This window comes from Rhineura floridana, chromosome 3 (assembly GCF_030035675.1).
Source record: "Rhineura floridana isolate rRhiFlo1 chromosome 3, rRhiFlo1.hap2, whole genome shotgun sequence".
Classification (NCBI taxonomy): domain Eukaryota; kingdom Metazoa; phylum Chordata; class Lepidosauria; order Squamata; family Rhineuridae; genus Rhineura; species Rhineura floridana.
The window spans coordinates 223,844,209-223,865,207 of record NC_084482.1 but is presented as its reverse complement, the minus strand read 5'-3'; the positions used below and the strand labels follow the sequence as shown (position 1 = coordinate 223,865,207).

Here is a 20,999-nt window from a genome sequence, read left to right as displayed (position 1 = left end):
AATGGCGGTCGTCAGGAAACAGATTCGTCAAAATAAAATAGACCAAAAAGAGAGTAGTCTCAGACAATATAATATTCTTCAAAATAAAAATCTGGAATAGAAATCCCTCTTCTGTGTATATCTTTAGAATGCAAATCCAGGACAGCTTTTTGCAACAAAAACAGAGATAAGCTATTAATTAGTGAGTAGCAGAGAGAAGTTATGGCTCCCCAGTGAGATGTCAAAAACCGATCAATCTGGCAAATCTCTTTTAAACAGCAACAATTTAAGTCAAGTAAAAGAAAAATATAGAAAGAAGGGTGCTTGCCTGTTAGTGCGTTCTCTCTTAGAAGATAAGATGAACGTTCGCTTTATCAGATAGAGCTTGTTGTTGAAAATCCGTCCCACCTTCGTCGGCTGGACCTCGTCCCATAAATTAATGAGATCTGGTCGTCCCAACAAAAATAGGCTTTGAGGTTAATCTCTTCGTTTCTCCCTACCCGGGAGAAGTTTAATCAGTCAAAAAAAAAAATCTGACTGATATATCTGAATAAGCTTCTTTTGAGGCAGGAGCCCGTCTCAAAAGCAGGCACAGGCTAAGTCACCCTTCCCGGAAGTCCGGAGTTTATATTGTCAGAGAACAGGAATGAAATCTGTTTATATACAGTGAATTCAGGATGATGATGTGATATGTGTATTCTTGTAGGGAATTATCGACAAAGTACTGGCAGTTCCTCTCCTTCTTGTTTGCCATTCAGGAGATCAACCAGAATCCCAGGCTCTTGCCCAACATCACCCTGGGCTACAGCATCCATGAGAACTTTTTTGAGGCAAGGGTGACGTACAACGCTTTGCTAGACCTGCTGTCTACTGGGGAGGGGAATGTTCCAAACTACAACTGTGGAAGATGGAATAACCTACTGGCTGTTCTTGAAGGGGCTGACTCTGAAATCTCCATCCAGATGTCAGGCTTGTTGGGCATCTATAAAATCCCACAGGTAGGAATGGAGAGGGAGTGGGGCATTTGCTGGCTGAACTGAATTCCCCTTTGCAATCTCTCTAGAGAATTCAAAAAGTGAATGGGGTGGATGTCCAAAGTGAGACTGGAAAATAGACTGCAGGCCTGAGGCCTCGCACAAGGATATTAGGGCAAGAGACACACTACTCTCAGAACTAGGGAATCCCTCTTGGGATTCCCCCTTCCCCCAGTATCTTCATGGGGTGCTTTTTTTAAAAAAAAGTGATTACCCAAAATCACATAATACACGGGAAGCCCTGTCCCCAACAGAGAGGCTTGCAAGAGATGGAACTTAGAGATAGATGAATCTGCCAGGTTCATATCTCTTGTTTTTGCAATCTGAGTTTACATCTCAACTTTTCTGCAGTACTTTATTGTTGCTTTTTAAAAAAAAAAAAAAAGAATATTCATCAGCATTTTAGTGTGCATTCCTCCTCATAAAAAATGTTTTTATGCAGTTCTGTCTAATAATATACACATGTTTGCATACATATTTTCCTGATAGATATTTATTTATTTACTATTTGATTTATATCCCACCCTTCCTCCCTGGGAAGGGATATCACATTTTATTACACGAACACATGCATTTTATAAATTTCTCCACCATCCCTAATCAGACCTCCCTCCTTCATCTCAGCCAGGATCTTTCCAGTCCTTAATAATCATATTGGGGTAATAACTACTGGGGCTTCAATTCAACAAAGCAAGCCACCCATCTTCCTTTCCTTTCTAGGTCAGTTATGCTTTTGCTTCTCCTGTTCTGAGCGATAAGACCCAGTTCCCTTTCTTCTACCGGATGGTCCCCAGAGAAGATGCCCAGTACCCAGGGATTGTCAAGCTGCTCCTGCACTTCCGATGGACCTTCGTTGGTCTCATTGCATGTGACACTGACAATGGAGAGAGGTTCATGAAGACCTTGATGCCTCTGCTGCTCAGGAATGGCATTTGTGTTGCCATCTCAGAAAGCATCCCACAACTGAGTGGGAATAATATGAATTTCAATCTTCTTCCATTCCTGAAGTGGAGACAAGTCCATGTATTTGTTTACTACGCAGAGACTGCTTTCATCTTAGAGGGAATAGTAATTTTAGAACTATACTTTCACAAGGTGATAAAATCCATCGCAGGGAAAGTCTGGATCACAACAGCTATGTGGGACATCTCCTTTGATTTAATGTATAGTGGCTTGTATTTCCAACACGTACATGGATTTTTTTCCTTCTTTATTGAGACAAACAAAACAACAAATTATGATGATTTTCTCCCTTTTTTCGTTGCTATGAAGCAGTTTCTGAAGAAATCTTTTAATTGTTCCTATTCAAAGCATGCATTGTCTGTGAAAGGCTGGACCAGATGCAGGGAGACAGCGGACCTGGAGACATTGCCCCATGAAGTTCTAGAAAGAGTCCTCTCTCTAGATAGCTACAGGATTCACAACACCGTCCATGCCGTGGCTCATGCCTTAAATTCTATGTATTTTTCTAGATCTACGTGGAGAGTGATGGAGGGTGAAAGCAGGCTGGAAGCTCAAAGACTACAGCCATGGCAGGTATTTCCTTTTTCCATCATAGGCATCTCTGCTGAACATGGGGACAGGCTGCACAATTCCAAAATGATTGCCTTGAAATTGGAGAAAATGTGAAATGTTGTGAGGAGGTGCAATTTTGCAAACCCAGTTGAGAAACACTCTGAATAGGTTCCTCTTTCTGGCCTTAAAGGACACTGCCCCCCCATCACTGGCATCACTCCCTCTTTGCCTGCAGGGGCTCATTTGCAGTAAGTTCATTCCCCGCACAGCCTACAATGGCATTCCGTTGGGAAGAGGAGATGATTTTTGTAGGGTCTCTCTAAAACTGCAATTCTCCTGACTGGGGGGCTAGTGTGGAATCTACCCAGCTCTCCTGAAGAACCTCCCTCCTTCCAACAAGCCCTCTTTTTCTGAGGGAGTCTTTATCTGGGGGCATTTTCTTCTGGGCTAGCTGGCCTAGCCCACCCAGGTTGGTAGAAAGAAATCTTGCTCTCTGCTCTCCCGCACCATCTTCAATGTGAATCATGGGCCCAGACAGAGGCAGGTAACCCTCCCAGTGTCTCTTGCCCTCAAACTCACAGGGCGCTGGGTGCCTCTCACTGCTGGGATTTGCTCAGGGACTGCACCCACCAGATCCCTGTAAGACCATCTTGGGGCACCCAAGGGGCAAAGTCACCTGGGAATTTTATCTGACCCATCTCTCCAGGTTCTGGGAGCTCCTCTTGGACTTGCACTCACACCTCGGGCTTCTCCTCCTGCACTTTTTCTCACACAGCCATTTCTCCTGGTGGTGCCAGCACCTCTTGCACACATGCCTCCAACTTTTCCTTCTGCCACAACTGGCACACATGGGGTGAAGAATTCCATCAACAGCTGGTCTTCTCCAGCCTCTAGTTCACCTTTCTCCAAGGCTTTTTCTTCCTCCTACACTACTTCTCCAACAGCAGGCACACAGGGAGCAGAGAAATCTATCAGCAGCATCTCTTCTCCAGCCTCCACACAACTTTCTTCTGAGGCCTTTCTGTCTTCATTTTCTACCCTGCCCGCCTTCAATTCTTGGGGCTTTACTTTCAGCTTTCTGGCGTCTTCCCCCTTGGCAGGCTCCTGGACAATCAAGAACATAAGAACATAAGAAGAGCCTGCTGGATCAGGCCAGTGGCCCATCTAGTCCAGCATCCTGTTCTCACAGTGGCCAACCAGGTGCCTGGGGGAAGCCCGCAAGCAGGACCCGAGGGCAAGAACACTCTCCCCTCCTGAGGCTTCTGGCAACTGGTTTTCAGAAGCATGCTGCCTCTGACTAGGGTGGCACAGCACAGCCATCACGGCTAGTAGCCATTGATAGCCCTGTCCTCCATGAATTTGTCTAATCTTCTTTTAAAGCCGTCCAAGCTGGTGGCCATTACTGCATCTTGTGGGAGCAAATTCCATAGTTTAACTATGTGCTGAGTAAAGAAATACTTCCTTTTGTCTGTCCTGAATCTTCCAACATTCAGCTTCTTTGAATGTCCACGAGTTCTAGTATTATGAGAGAGGGAGAAGAACTTTTCTCTATCCACTTTCTCAATGCCATGCATAATTTCATCCACTTCTATCATGTCTCCTCTGACCCGCCTTTTCTCTAAACTAAAAAGCCCCAAATGCTGCAACCTTTCCTCGTAAGGGAGTCGCTCCATCCCCTTGATCATTCTGGTTGCCCTCTTCTGAACCTTTTCCAACTCTATAATATCCTTTCTGAGATGAGGCGACCAGAACTATACACAGTATTCCAAATGCAGCCGCACCATAGATTTATACAACGGCATTATGATATCGGCTGTTTTATTTTCAATACCTTTCCTAATTATCGCTAGCATGGAATTTGCCTTTTTCACAGCTGCCGCACACTGGGTCGACATTTTCATCATGCTGTCCACCACAACCCCGAGGTCTCGCTCCTGGTCGGTCACCGCCAGTTCAGACCCCATGAGCGTATATGTGAAATTAAGATTTTTTCCTCCAATATGCATAATTTTACACTTGTTTATATTGAATTGCATTTGCCATTTTTCCGCCCATTCACTCAGTTTGGAGAGATCTTTTTGGAGCTCTTCGCAATCCCTTTTTGTTTTAACAACCCTGAACAATTTAGTGTTGTCAGCAAACTTGGCCACTTCACTGCTCACTCCTAATTCTAGGTCATTAATGAACAAGTTGAAAAGTACAGGTCCCAATACTGATCCTTGAGGGACTCCACTTTCTACAGCCCTTTCTGCTTCTTAACCAATTCCTTATCCACAAGAGGACCTCTCCTCTTATTCCATGACTGCTAAGCTTCCTCAGAAGCCTTTGGTGAGGTACCTTGTCAAACGCTTTTTGAAAGTCTAAGTACACTATGTCCACTGGATCACCTCTATCTATATGCTTGTTGACACTCTCAAAGAATTCTAATAGGTTACTGAGACAGGACTTTCCCTTGCAGAAGCCATGCTGGCTCTGCTTCAGCAAGGCTTGTTCTTCTATGTGCTTGGTTAATCTAGCTTTAATAATACTTTCTACCAGTTTTCCAGGGACAGAAGTTAAGCTAATTTTGCCATCCTCACTGAGTAGCTGAACTACCATTTATTTTCTCCAACTTTTACTATGGATGTATCTGAAGAAAGCTCTTTTGTTGCTTTCAGCATGCTTCACTAACCTCAGCTCATTCTCAGCTTTAGCCTTCCTGACACCATCCCTGCAATTCCATGCTACATGTACTCTTCCTTTCTGGCCTGGCCTTCCTTCCACTTCCTGTATGTGTCCTTTTTTGTTTTCAGGTCATCTCTAAGCTTTCTTTGAAGCCACATTGGCTTCTTCTGCTGTCTTCCCCCTTTTTTCCTTGATGGAATTGTTTGCCATTGTGCCTTTAAAATTTTCTTTTTTAGAAACTCCCACCCATCTTGGACTCCTTTTCTCATTAGGTTCATTTGCCACGGACCCTTACTTACCATTGTTCTGAGTTTATTAAAATCTGCTTTCCTGAAGTCCAGGGAACATGTATGGTTCAGCGTTTGCTTCCTTTAGAATCAAAAACTCTAGTATTGCATGGTCACTTACTCCCAGAGTTCATGTAACGGCCACCTCATCCACTAAGTAATCTCTGTTGGTTAGAATCAAGTCAGGGATAGCTGATCCCCTAGTTCCTTCCTCCACTTTCTGCAGAGAAAGTTATCATAACACAAATCAAGATTTTCTTGGAGAGGCCATGTTTGGCTGAATTTGTTTCCCAACAGATATTGAGGCAATTGAAGTCCCCCATTACTACTACATCATGTCTCCTTGAAACAGTAACACTTTGCCAGAGCTTGGAAATGCTACTTTTTTGAACTACAACTCCCATCAGCCTAATCCAGTGGCCATGCTGGCTGGGGCTGATGGGAGTTGTAGTTCAAAAAAGTAACTTTTCCAAGCTCTGCACTTTGCTTTTCAAAAGTTTCACCCTCGTCTTCTCCTTGATTGGATGGTCGGTAGTTGACTCCGACCATCATATTCCTTTATTCCTTGCCCCATTTATTTTAATCCAGGTACTCTTGGTGGAGCTACCAAACTCATCCTCCTGTATTTCTGTGCAGGGGCATATATATTTTAACATTTATCATGACTCCGCCTCCCTTTTTATTCCTTCTGTTCTTTTTGAACAAGTTATATCCTTCAATTGCTGTATTCAGTCATGGGAGTCATCCCACCAAATTTCAGTTATACTTATCAAGTCATATTTACCCTCCTGTATTAAGAATTCAAGTGTGTCCTCTTTGTTTCCCTTACTTTGGGCACTATTATATAGACCATGTGGTTTCTGGTCTGGCTTCCTTCCTACATTTTTATGAAGACTTACTGGGCTCTGTTAAAGCAATTCTCTCTGTTCCTATTATTTTGCATAAACCTTCATCAGTTGTCACCTCCAAGTTTATGTCACCCTCCACCTTAGGATTCAGTTTAAAGCCCTCCTGATGAAATTCTCCATGCTGTGGTCAAACACATTCTTCCCAGTTTTCTGAGGTAAAACCTATAACTTGCCAGCAGTCTATCTTATAGGAAGTGTACGCCATGGTCCCAGAATTCAGATCTCTCAAGTTGGCACCTCCTTCATAGCCAGTCATTCACACAGAGTATTTTTCTTTCCCTTTCTACTCCTCTTCTAAGTACTGGAAGGATGGATGAAAAAACTATCTGGGCCCCAAAGTCTTTGAGTTTCCTTCCCAGATCATCAAAGTCTGATGCGATTTCTTCACAGCTCTGCTTTGCAGTATCATCCCACCACAATACCTGTTGGATCGCCTCTCCCGATATGAACCGGCTCGTACACTACGGTCTACTACGAAGGCCCTCCTCCGGGTTCTGACTCATAGGGAGGCCCGGAGGGTGGCGACAAGATCTAGGGCCTTCTCAGTGGTGGCCCCCGAACTGTGGAATAGTCTCCCCGAGGAGGTGCGCTTGGTATCTTTCCGGCGCCAAGTTAAAACCTTCCTCTTCTCCGAGGCATTTTAATTTAAGTTAATTTAATTTTAATTTTAAATGTGTTGTAATCTGATTTTAGATTTTGTACTTTTTATATGCTCTATTGTATTACTGTGTAATTTTATTGTATTTTTTGTTGTTCACCGCCCAGAGAGCTATTGCTAGTCGGGTGGTATATAAGTTTAATAAATAATAATAATAATGGAGGAGGAGAAAGGGATATGTGTCAGTGGGCTTTATGATGGCAACCCATCATATCTCTAATCTATCCTCTCGAGAGAGCATACCTGGTGAACCCATGGGTTTAATACTTGGGTTTCAATCCCATGCAGTAGGGAGTCTCCCACTACTACTACTACTACTACTACTACTACTACTACTACTACTACTACTACTACTACTACTCTTGTTGTTGTGGGCCATGTATTCATTGCTTCTGCTTGACAAAGCTTCAGGCTCTTGCTCGCTATTCTGTGGGGACTCCTCTAATTCTTCCTCTACCGGCTGTCCTCCAGTCTCATCTACAAGTGCCTGGAAATGGTTCCATAGTTCCACTGATGAAGGGTGTCTTCTAACTGTTCTGTTCCTAACTGCCATCCTTTTCCACAGAGTTTCCTCTATTTCATTGTACCTCTCCTCAACTCTTTCCTCTTCTGCTTCAACTTCCTTTTGTTCTTCTACCTCCTGTACTCTTTACTGTAGTTGGTGGTGTTATGACCCTTGACTCCAGTCCTAAGCTGCAGGAGCAGCAACTAACATGACAGATAAAGTTCAGGGCTCTGAGCAAGGTGCTAGAGATCTGAAAACTATGGCAGCTGGAATCCACATGGATTTTAATCAGAGCTTTCAAGGAGCTGTCAAATGTGCTGAAACCTGGGAGACATGGAGCCAGGCGCTGCCACTGGCTGTTGCAAAGGAGGCTCAAAAGGATCTCACCTGTAATCCCCATGATGGGTCATGTGCTGCTGGTGAAGAAGCTGCTCCTCGTGAGTCGACCAAACTCCTCAGGCAACCCAGATGGTCTGCAGTTGATCTATCATCTGCACCAGCTGCAGCCATTCCTGGAGACACCTGATTTGACTACAGTGATGCATGCCTTAGTTACATCCCGTCTAGATTACTGTAATGCGCTCTACGTGGGGCTGCCTTTGAAGACTGTTCAGAAACTTAAACTGGTACAAAGAGCTGCAGCCAGAGTGCTAACTGGGGCTGGTTACAGGGACCATACAACCCCCTTGTTACGACAGCTGCACTGGCTGCCAGTTTGTTTCCGGTCACAATTCAAAGTGCTGGTTTTGACCTATAAAGCTCTATACGGCCTAGGTCCAGGCTATTTGTCAGACCATATCTCCCCATATGAGCCTGCCCGGGCACTGAGAGCCTCAGGTGAGGGCCTTCTCTCAGTCCCAACACCTTCGCAAGCGCTATTGGTGGGGACGCGAGATAGGGCCTTCTCGGTGGCTGCCCCCAGGTTCTGGAACTCTCTTTCTAGGGAAGCACGAATGGCCCCTTCCTTGCTATCCTTCCGTCGGCAGGCACAGACTTTTTTATTCCGACAGGCTTTTGGACTAGAAGATGTTTAAGACAGGGCCTCATAAGGTCTGTTGTATTCTTCTATGGTCCTATTCGTAATGTTTTAAATTGTCTTAGTATCTTAAGTGTATGTTTTATGGTTTTAATGTCACAAATAGTTTAATTCTATTTTAATTGTACATTTTTGTATTTTTTTTTACCTATGTGTAGTTTTTATTTGTAAGCCGCCCTGAGTTCCAGTTTTGGAAAAAGGGCGGGGTAAAAATAAAGATTTATTGTTATCATCATCATCAACATGAACATTCGTCTGTTTTAATTATGTTTTAGGGTACTACTACTACTACTACTACTCTTGTTGTTGTGGGCCATGTATTCATTGCTTCTGCTTGACAAAGCTTCAGGCTCTTGCTCGCTGCCCTGGGCTCCTACTGTGAGGAAGGATGGGATATAAATTTATACATCTAGTAAATAAATAATAAATACAATAAGTTAGGGGCCAAGGGGGGCCCCTCCACAATTTCTAGGCTGGGGTTGAGAGGGTGGAGCTCTCACTTCCTGATCCGTGCCAGCATCGGATTGCAGAGCATGATTTGCATCCTTACCACAGGTTGCAAATCATGGCCCATGATCCAACACTAATGCAAATCGTGGCCCCATGATCCACTCTCCCAGGCAACATCCCCCATGCAATTGGTATGGGCTTAAATAGGACCAGCTGCCCTACCTCCTGCATTGTCGTGTCAGCAAGGGTTGATGCAAGGGATGTGGGAGGTGGGGCATCCAGACCCATTTAAGCCGACACTTTCTGCTTTGAGGGGGGTATTGCCTGGGAGCCAAGAGCCCACTGAAATCTGGTGCCCAAGGGCCCACTCATGCCTGGTGCCAGCCCTGCGCAAAATGGGAACAACTGGGTAATCAATGTGGTTATCCATATTCTAAATGCTGCTGTTTCTGTTTCAGCTCCACCCTTTCCTACGAAACCTCCAGTTTTACAATTTTTCAATGGACGGAATGTATTTGGATGAGAATGGGCAACCAGCAGCTGACTTGGACATTATGAACTGGGTGTTGTTTCCCAATGACTCAGTCCTCAGGGTGAAGTTTGGGAGTTTATGCAGACAGGGATCCCCAGACCTACAACTCACCATCGACCAGGATGCTATTGTGTGGCCCAAATGGTTCAACCAGGTGGGGGGGAATTATGACTTTCATTTCATTGTATTTCTCATCCCTTAATCTCTAATAAGTGTACCATATTCTGTATAAAGGTCCCTTCGCATGCCTGTTGACTCCAGTGTTCAGCAGTTCAATAAGATCTACCTGTGGGTCTCTGTGAAAGTGTTGTATGGTGGGGTCAACTGTTCTGGGGGAGCAAACTTCAAGGTTGTTACTTCCCTTAGTGACTAGATGAGATGACCAAGAGCTCCACCCCAGGCTCTGCCACATTTAAATTGTAAAACAAATTCCTCATATCATATCCGTAATTCTCACCCAGCTATAGTGTCGCAGGATTCCATTTGTCTGCCCCACACTAGACAGCCTGGTACCCACACTCTGAACCAGCTACAACTTCTGCACCATCTCCAATACACTCTGATGCAGAGTGTATTGCAACAGCACAATTGTGAGGTTATTGGGGCATGGATAACTGAGGCCAGCCTAACCCTGTCCAGGAGAAGCCACAGCTAGTGATCCTGCCGCTGGTGGAAATGGGCAGTCTGTGCTGCTGAGGCCACCTCAACCTCCAGCAATAATGTGGTTGTTTCATTTTCTGCAAGTAGAGGTTATCTTGGGTTCTTCCAGACCCTGCATCTCAATATTTTCATAGCTAAAGCATCCCAAACACATTTTTCTTGATGCTCCTTGTCTTTATACTTAGACCCTGCCTCCTTCCAGGTGTGTAGAAAGCTGCCACCCCGGATTCGTCAAGGTGGTTCAGGAAGGAAAGCCACTTTGCTGCTACGACTGCCTTCCCTGCATGGAAGGGACCATCTCCACTCAAGAAGGTGGGTGACTCCAGTGGAAAGGCTCTGGGGAATACTCTGCAGGAAGCATCTTTTGCAAGGAGAGGAGAAACGGGCATGCTTGATCAAGGCCTGCGCTTTTAGAGGAGCCAGGACTGCTCAGTTTCCTTTACAAATTGTTATCAGTCACTTTTTACATCATCTAACAGAATACAATTTCTGTGTGGTTTTGATTTTGTTTGCATTTGCAGGAAACTCCAGAGGAAAGGGGCACCTTGCGGGAAGAGGGCAAAGGTTCGCTCATCTTTCCCGAGCTTTTTGAAGGGAAAATGTAGAACTGCCCAGTGGTGTGTGTTTATAATTCATGTGCAAAATGCATGCCACGTCAACACACCTGTTTACTTTTCTTGTGTGTGCATGCATACGTTCTTGCATAAAGTTACATTTCAAGACATTTAGAAGCCTGCGTAGAATGGCCAAAAATCCTCAGAACTGGGCATTTGACCACACAAACTTACTTATTAAGTTTATTTCCTGCCCTTGCTCCCAAAACGATCTCAGAAGAAGAGTGTTGGGTAAGATTCACACGTGAGGCATTATGAACTCCAACTTGTGATGCTGTTTCTAGGCACAAATGCCTCATATAACTTTGCCCCATTAAGATCCCTGTTAAGAGTGTCATACTGAATATTAAGGGCATGACCACATCATAGCACTGACTTCTCAGGAAAGTTGCCTCCATATTCTAGAATTCTTCCCTTCATTTTACAAACATTGGTGAATACAGCCCCGCTCCTCGCTCAGGAAGGAAGCCTGAGAGAATACTAAAGAGTTAAGCCCCAGCTGATAGCCATCAGCCTCAAGTAACACATCATTGGCTGGCAGCAGTAGCTGGGAGGAACCAGCCACACATATAAAGTCAGGGCACCCTAGCGAGGGAGCCTGCTCCACGAGCTAGAGGGAGCCCCAGCTGACGAAGCGTAAAGGCAAGTTAAGCAGCAGAGCGAGTTCGGCAGCAGGGCGAGGAGACCACGGCCCCCCACTCTGCCCGTCTGTTCCCTGACCTCAACTAAACCGCAGTCTCCAACCCATTGACGTAATAAACCTTAAACAAAACTATGCAGGTAAGAAGCCAGCAGGGGTGTGGGGGCTTTCCAGTGTTTTGCACCGCCTGCAGCATGTACGACTATCTGCCTGTTGGACAGAAGTCGTGGGTATGCTCTCGGTGCAATGAGCTCCTGGCTCTCCGGGAACAACTTCATTTCCTTGAGGCCAAGGTGGCGGACCTGGAAAAGCTGAGAGAGGCAGAGAGGTGTGTGGAGGAGGCCTTCAGGGATGTTATAGCTGTGTCCCACTCCAACGATGGTCTCGGGGAAGGAGAGCATCCAGCTGAGGAAGAGGGAAACGATCCCTTAGAAGGGACCCATTCCTTGGGGGATGAGCAGCTATCCTCTCGTGCCGAGGATATATCTCCAGGGGGTGGAGGGATCCTTGTAGTGGGTGATTCGACATAGACAGTGGGGTGTGTGATGGGCGTGTAGACCGCAAGGTGTTTTGCCTGCCTGGTGCGAAGGTTGCGGATATCGCCCGTCGTTTAGATAGTTTGGTAGACAGTGCTGGGGAGGAGTCAGTGGTCGTGGTGCACGTTGGCACCAACGGCATGGGGAAATGCAGCCGTGAGGTCCTGGAAGCAAAATTTAGGTTGCTAGGTAGGATGCTGAAAGCCAGGACCTCCAAGGTGGCTTTCTCTGAAATGCTACCGGTTCCACGCGCAGGACCAGCCAGACAGGCCCAGCTTCGCAGTCTCAATGCGTGGATGAGACGATGGTGTCGGGTGGAAGGGTTTGGATTTGTTAGGCACTGGGGAACATTTCGGGACAAGCCGGGCCTGTACAAAAGGAACGGGCTCCACTTGAACCAGAATGGAACCAGACTGCTGGCACTTAAAATTAAAAAGGTGGCAGAGCAGCTTTTAAACTGACTGAGGGGGAAAACCCGACAGCAGCTGAGAAAGGTCCGGTTCGGAATAAACCTCCCCCCTGGGATAAAAACCAAAGAAATGATGAAAGTTTAAAAGGGGTAGGCCTAGAAGTAGGCATTGTGAGAGCAGGGGCACAGGATATCAATTCAGAAGAGCAAAATTACCACAGGCCTAACCACAAGTGCCAAAGACACTTGAAGAGAGACACTGCTTACAAGTGCCTGTACGCTAATGCTAGGAGCCTGCGAACCAAGATGGGAGAACTGGAGTGCTTGGTCTTAGAGGAGAGCATTGATATAGTGGGCATAATGGAGACCTGGTGGAATGGAGAAAACCAGTGGGATACGGTTATCCCTGGATATAAACTACATCGGAAGGACAGGGAAGGACGTATTGGTGGCGGAGTCGCTCTATACGTGAAAGAAGGCATTGAATCCAGCAAGCTCGAAACCCCAAAAGAGGCAGACTCCTCCACAGAATCGTTGTGGGTGGTGATACCATGCCCCAGGAGGGACTTAATACTGGGAACGATCTATCATCCCCCTGATCAAAATGCTCAGGGAGACCTTGAGATGAGATATGAAATTGAGGAAGCATCCAAACTAGGAAATGTGGTAGTAATGGGTGACTTCAACTACCCGGACATAGACTGGCTGCATATGTGTTCCAGTCATGACAAAGAAGCAAAGTTTCTAGATATTCTAAATGACTATTCCCTAGACCAGTTGGTCATGGAACCAACCAGAGGGATGGCAACCCTGGACTTAATCCTCAGTGGGGACCGGGACCTGGTGCGAGATGTAAGTGTTGTTGAACCAATTGGGAGCAGTGACCACAGTGCTCTTAAATTAAACATACACGTAACTGGCCAATTGCCAAGAAAATCCAACACGGTCACATTTGACTTCAAAAGAGGAAACTTCACAAAAATGAGGGGATTGGTAAAAAGAAAGCTGAAAAACAAAGTCCAGAGAGTCACATCACTCGAAAATGCTTGGAAGTTGTTTAAAAACACTATATTAGAAGCTCAACTGGAGTGTATACCGCAGATCAGAAAAGGTACCGCCAGGGCCAAGAAGATGCCAGCATGGTTAATGAGCAAAGTCAAGGAAGCTCTTAGAGGCAAAAAGTCTTCCTTCAAAAAATGGAAGTCTTGTCCAAATGAAGAAAATAAAAAAGAACACAAACTCTGGCAAAAGAAATGCAAGAAGACAATAAGGGATGCTTAAAAAGAATTTGAGGAGCACATTGCTAAGAACATAAAAACCAACAACAAAAAATTCTATAAATACATTCAAAGCAGGAGACCATCTAGGAAGACAATTGGACCCTTGGATGATAAGGGAGTCAAAGGTGTACTAAAGAACGATAAGGAGATTGCAGAGAAGCTAAATGAATTCTTTGCATCTGTCTTCATAGTGGAAGATATAGGGCAGATCCCTGAACCTGAACTAACATTTGCAGGAAGGGATTCTGAGGAACTGAGACAAATAGTGGTAACGAGAGAGGAAGTTCTAAGCTTAATGGACAATATAAAAACTGACAAATCACCGGGCCCGGATGGCATCCACCCGAGAGTTCTCAAAGAACTCAAAGGTGAAATTGCTGATCTGCTAACTAAAATATGTAACTTGTCCCTTGGGTCCTCCTCCGTGCCTGAGGACTGGAAAGTGGCAAATGTAACGCCAATCTTCAAAAAGGGATCCAGAGGGGATCCCGGAAATTACAGGCCAGTTAGCTTAACTTCTGTCCCTGGAAAACTGGTAGAAAGTATTATTAAAGCTAGATTAACCAAGCACATAGAAGAACAAGCCTTGCTGAAGCAGAGCCAGCATGGCTTCTGCAAGGGAAAGTCCTGTCTCAGTAACGTATTAGAATTCTTTTAGAGTGTCAACAAGCATATAGATAGAGGTGATCCAGTGGACATAGTGTACTTAGACTTTCAAAAAGCGTTTGACAAGGTACCTCACCAAAGGCTTCTGAGGAAGCTTAGCAGTCATGGAATAAGAGGAGAGGTCCTCTTGTGGATAAGGAACTGGTTAAGAAGCAGAAAGCAGAGAGTAGGAATAAACGGACAGTTCTCCCAATGGAGGGCTGTAGAAAGTGGAGTCCCTCAAGGATCGGTATTGGGACCTGTACTTTTCAACTTGTTCATTAATGACCTAGAATTAGGAGTGAGCAGTGAAGTGGCCAAGTTTGCTGACGACACTAAATTGTTCAGGGTTGTTAAAACAAAAAGGGATTGCGAAGAGCTCCAAAAAGACCTCTCCAAACTGAGTGAATGGGCAGAAAAATGGCAAATGCAATTTAATATAAACAAGTGTAAAATTATGCATATTGGAGGAAAAAATCTGAATTTCACATATACGCTCATGGAGTCTGAACTGGCGGTGACCGACCAGGAGAGAGACCTCGGGGTTGTAGTGGACAGCACGATGAAAATGTCGACCCAGTGTGCGGCAGCTGTGAAAAAGGCAAATTCCATGCTAGGGATAATTAGGAAAGTTATTGAAAATAAAACAGCCGATATCATAATGCCGTTGTATAAATCTATGGTGCGGCCGCATTTGGAATACTGTGTACAGTTCTGGTCGCCTCATCTCCAAAAGGATATTATAGAGTTGGAAAAGGTTCAGAAGAGGGCAACCAGAATGATCAAGGGGATGGAGCGACTCCCTTACGAGGAAAGGTTGCAGCATTTGGGGCTTTTTAGTTTAGAGAAAAGGCGGGTCAGAGGAGACATGATAGAAGTGTATAAAATTATGCATGGCATTGAGAAAGTGGATAGAGAAAAGTTCTTCTCCCTCTCTCATAATACTAGAACTCGTGGACATTCAAAGAAGCTGAATGTTGGAAGATTCAGGACAGACAAAAGGAAGTACTTCTTTACTCAGCGCATAGTTAAACTATGGAATTTGCTCCCACAAGATGCAGTAATGGCCACCAGCTTGGACGGCTTTAAAAGAAGATTAGACAAATTCATGGAGGACAGGGCTATCAATGGCTACTAGCCATGATGGCTGTGCTCTGCCACCCTAGTCAGAGGCAGCATGCTTCTGAAAACCAGTTGCCGGAAGCCTCAGGAGGGGAGAGTGTTCTTGCACTCGGGTCCTGCTTGCGGGCTTTCCCCAGGCACCTGGTTGGCCACTGTGAGAACAGGATGCTGGACTAGATGGGCCACTGGCCTGATCCAGCAGGCTCTTCTTATGTTCTTACTCTTTGGAGAGTCACAGCTGAGTCATTGGGGAGCATCTTTTGCACGGGGAGAAGAAATTGGCAGGCTTGATCAGGGTCTGTGCTTCTATGGGAGCCTTGACTACTCAGTTTACTTTTCACATTGTTATCAGTCACTTTTTGCATCACCTAACTAAATATGACTTCTGCTTGGTTTTTGGTTTTGTTGCGTTTACAGGAAATAGACCTGGATGGCCCACAATCCCTTTTGATTAGTAGCTCAAATCAAAAGGTGACTCAGGAGGCCTGAGATCTATCCTATGTTTCATTTATTTCAAAACCGTTCCATATATCAAATTGTTATTGTGATTATGAATTATTATTATGTCTGTTTAAAAGCTGCTTGGAGCAATAGGCTAGAAGTAAATTCACTAATAGGCAAAAAACCTTGCAGTTTAAGAATGTACCTATAGCCCACAGATATTTTTTATCAAACTTTAAAAAGCAGGGAAATTGGGCAGCTATAGTGAATGCACCAGGGGAGCAGGAGACCTGACCTCCTCTTTGAGATATTGGACTGGCCTACAAATTTGTCAAAATGCAAAGACAATTTGGGTTGGTTTTTCACAGTCCAATGTACCTTGGGAGAATTTGGTAACATGTGCCTCTGAGCATATGGTGAGTGGTGGCAACACCTGCCATCTCCAAAGATGGAGAATTACATTTTTGTATGTTTGTTGGTGTCCTTCTTACTTTGCTTCTTTCCTGTGTTACTACTGTTTCTACAGATAATCTAACCTAGAAAATTATATTTCTCTCATTATTCATTGTAGAAATGTGTCAAATTATTTTTTTTTAATTTCAAAGACTTTTTATTGGTCAATGTCATATGATGGTGAAGACAGCCTTTTGTGTTTCAAACTGGAGGTTATGCTCTGTTTCTATTTTGGGCACCTTAACAGTTGAATCTGAAACTGCAGTTTGATGTAAAATCAGACTGGTTACAATACATTACTACTAGAGCAATGACTCTAGCTGTTTGAAAAAACAAACTTGGCCTGCCCAAGATGCATGTTTTTAGCCTGCTATGTTTAAACCACTTAAGGAAAGGTGGGTGTGATGTTCTTCCCTGGCACCACCTGTGTTGCTCTCACTCATGGCTACCAGCAGTCAGGATCATCGTGTTTATTTTTACCTCTCTCCGCTCTAGCACAGATCTCAAAAGATCCCCCTGCTAGGCCACACTACCCAACACTCTGTGTATCCAATATAAGCTCTAGACTGTGCCTTAGTCTCTTCCTGGTTATTTTGATACCTTGTGTCTGTGTGTATAGGTAATTCCCCACCCCCCTGAAGCCCCTTGCCTATGAAGCTCACAGCTCTGGGTTGCTCTGTGGTAGTGGATGTTGATACAATATCTCTTCCTTCACCGTTGCCACCATTCAATACTATTTCTTCTTCAGCCTTGGTTACTCTGCCTCCCCCCTGGTCTGTGCCCCCCAGCTGAGGAATCAGGCTTTAAGTAAACCAAGAAAATATTTATTGATAACACTAAGAATAGCAAGATTACTTATAGATTTCATTGACAAGCATATGGTTTCATATGTTTCTCTTATGTTCCTAATTCCTACTATTTGCCTCAGAACTCCCAATCCAAACTCTCAACAGCCAACTCTTACTGTCCACATCAACCTTCCTGTCCACAACCACCCTGTCCAATCCCCGCCATCCAATACCCACCATTCAACACCCACCGTTCAACCCCCACCACGACTCAACTGTCATCCTCTCATTTATACCTTCAGCCATTCAAACACACAGCCAATCATCATCCAGCATTCTACAGCCCATGTAATCCCCCTTCTCACTCACTCCACTTACCATATTTCCTATAATAAACCTGCACTTACCATATTTACATTTCTTTCACATACAGGAACATCACAGTGGGCATGGTCAATTAAAAACTTAGAGCACACCTAGAATTTTTCTAGAATATATTTCACCTCCCACTATTTTATCTTGTGCAAACTGAGACAGTCCTCATGTCTATTGGAAATTAATCTGCAGAACAGTCAGTTCCATTATTCCACAATTGTTTTTGGAGTTTGATATGTTGGCTATAGGTACGCTCTTAAACCGCAAAGTTTTTTACCTATTAGTGAATTTCTCTGCTTTTTTAATCCAGAAGGTAAGTAATGGGATCCTGTGCAAGTTTGCTAACAATGGATTGATCATTTGCATGCTTATTGAGTTCTGTGGGATTTACTCCCCTGCAACATGCTTAGGATAGGTGAAACTGACCACAGGGGACGGGTAGGGGAGGAGGGAGGGGAGGGAGGGTGTAGGGGAGGACTGAGATGGGAGCAGGAGGGAGGGGAGTAGGGCAGGTTTGATCATTTGCATGTTTATTGAGTTCAGTAGGAATTCTTTGCATGCAATCATGCTTAGGATAGGTAAAACTGACCATGGGAGGGAGGCCTGGAGTGGGCAGGGAAGGAGGAAGAAGGAAGATAGGAGGAGAGGAAGAAGGGAGAGGAGAGGGGAAGTAGGGGAAGGGCAGCTCTGATCATTTACATGCTTATTGATGCTTGAAAATGAAATGGACTGCCTTCAAGTCAATTCTGACTTATGGAGATCCTATGATGAGATGGTTTTACCATTGCGTCCCTCTGAGGCTGAGAGGCAGTGACTGGCTCAAGGTCGCCCATTGAGGTTCATGGCTGTGCGGGGATTTGAACCCTCGTCTCCCAGGTTGTAGTCCTAGGATAGGTAATACTGACAATGGCAGAGGAGGAGGGGAAGGGGAGGGCAGAGGGGAGGGGAGGAGGAGGAAGGAGAAGGAGGGGATTGGAAGGGGATGGAAAGGAGAGGGAAGGGGCAAGAGGGTGATGATAGGAAGGAGGAGGAGGGGAGGGCAGGTTTGATCATTTGCATACTTTTTGACTTCAGTACAATGATGCTTAGGATAGGTGAAACTGACCGGTGGGAGTGACAGGAATGAGAGGCGGAGGGGAGGAGATTGGGTGGGTGGGCACTGGGCAGAGGGGAAGTCCCTTTCCTTTCCAGAAGGAAAACATTGGGAACAGTATCATTGCTTTTCAGCATTTCACCCACCTTTTTATGCTACAGCAGGCACATGCAGCTTCCCAACCAAATTTAAACCAAAGCTGTCCCTGGCCACATCCACACCAGAACTTTATTTCACTTTAGACAGTTGTGGCTTCTCCCAAAGAATCCTGGGAAGTGTCATTTGTGAAGGGTGCTGAGAGTTGCTAGGAGATGCCCCATTTCCCTCACAGAGCTTCAACCAGAGCGGCTGACTGTGAAACCACTCTGGCCACTGGAGGTCTGTCAGGGAAATAGGAGTCTGCTTTCAGCACCCTTCACAAACTACACTTCCCAGGATTCTCCAGAGGAAGCCATGACTGTCTCAAGTGAAATAAAGGTCTGGCATGGATGTGGCCCCCTGATTAGCCAAGCAGCTGTGAGTCTGGCTTTTAGAACCCTGACACTTGGTTCTTATTGAGCATGCCTGACATTATCATTGAGTTCAATGCTAAATTTCTTAAATTCATTAAATATCAGCCAGGCATTTTTTTAACTTTTAAACTGCAGAAGATTAAGATCAGAGTATGGGTCAAGGTCAGTAACAGGATTACAGGTACTCTGATTTTTTAATTAATTTCAACAGATTATGATAACTCTCAGAGAAAAAAGTCCAAAAGGGCTCTGAGGTGTTTCCCCCCTCTTTTTACAGTTTGAACTGTCCATTCTCTCTGACTGTTTTGTGTGTCACCAGGAAAATTTAGAGGGTTGTTAAGCAAATGTTTCTGAGTTTAGGACTCTAAGTTTTGTAAGTTTTTGTTTTGAAATGAACTTAAGGGAAGCATCAGAATGGCATGGGGGTATTTTAAATATAACATTGCAGAATGCAAAAAATCCATGATGGCTATGGTATACAGCCACTCTCATGGCTGTACAATAGATATATATCTGTGGAGCCTTGAGCAGGAATGACAAGGCGATTGTGAACTGCAAAGGGAAAGCATATCCTTTGTGGTGCCCAGAGTGTTCCCCACTGAGATCATATGAGCACCAACTGTGAGGTAATATTATTAGTTGATGTTTTCTCACAGCATGGACCATGGTCGTTCTTTCTGTAAATGAAAAACAGTACGGTTGGATATCAGGAAGATACTACTCTTCTTCTTTGCAGATGCAGACCTTTGCACCAAATGTCCAGAAGGTGAACATCCAAATAAGGGCCAAAATCAATGTGTGCCCAAGATTATCACCTTCCTGGCTTATGAGGAACATTTGGGGATCCTCCTGGCTTCTTTTGCCCTATTCTTGCCCTTAACAACAGGCTTTGTTTTAGCAATCTTCATTAAATTCCTCGAAACTCCAATAGTCAAAGCCAACAACCGGGACCTCTCTTTCATCCTCCTCGTCTCCCTCCTGCTTTCCTTTTTGTCCTCCTTCCTCTTCATTGGCCGACCAAGGAAAATGACCTGCCTTCTCCGACAAACAGCCTTCAGCATCATCTTCTCAGTCGCCGTCTCTTCTGTCTTGGCAAAAACCATTACTGTGGTGCTGGCCTTCCTTGCCACAAAGCCAGGGAACAGAGCAAGGAGATGGCTGGGGAAGAGTCTGGCCAACTCCATTGTCATTTCTTGTTCCAGTGTCCAAGTTGTCATCTGCACCATCTGGCTGGGGACCTCTCCCCCATTCCCAGACTCTGACATGCACTCACAGCCTGGACATATCATCCTGCAATGCAATGAAGGGTCTGTCTCCATGTTTTATGGTGCCCTTGGCTACATGGGCTTCCTGGCTGCCATCTGCTTCACAGTGGCTTTCCTGGCCAGGAAGCTGCCTGGGGCCTTCAATGAAGCCAAGCTGATCACCTTCAGCATGCTGGTCTTCTGCAGTGTCTGGGTGTCCTTTGTGCCCACCTACCTGAGCACGAAGGGGAAATACATGGTGGCCGTGCAGGTCTTCTCCATCTTGGCCTCCAGTGCTGGACTTCTGGGCTGCATCTTCTTGCCCAAGTGCTACATTATTGTCCTGAGGCCTGATCTGAATACAAAGACACATTTAACAACAAAAACAATAGCAGAAAACTAATTCTTATTAGACAGGTTTTCAGAGACATCCCTTAGCAAGTGCAAAGTGAAACCTCTTCTTTGTTTCCAATTATGTGGGATGATTCTGCAGTGTAAATTGTATCTCTGGATACTTTTCTGGTTCCTTGCACTTAATGACAAGCATTTGCAATGTAAAAATGCATGCAGAACTATTTGTTTATTAAAAAGCTTCCAAAGTAATGAGAGAAGTTAGAAA

At 44.9% G+C, this 20,999-nt stretch overlaps 1 protein-coding gene across 1 annotated transcript; it reads left to right on the top strand.

The window, feature by feature from the left end:
* Positions 1-927: 927 nt before the first annotated feature.
* LOC133379059 (vomeronasal type-2 receptor 26-like) lies at positions 928-20,783 on the top strand. Its single transcript, XM_061613667.1, has 5 exons — positions 928-977; positions 2,486-2,549; positions 9,495-9,722; positions 10,414-10,540; positions 19,873-20,783. The coding sequence occupies exons 2-5, from the start codon at positions 2,502-2,504 to the stop codon at positions 20,781-20,783; spliced, it is 1,314 nt and encodes a 437-aa protein (XP_061469651.1). The 5' UTR covers positions 928-977; positions 2,486-2,501.
* Positions 20,784-20,999: the final 216 nt, after the last annotated feature.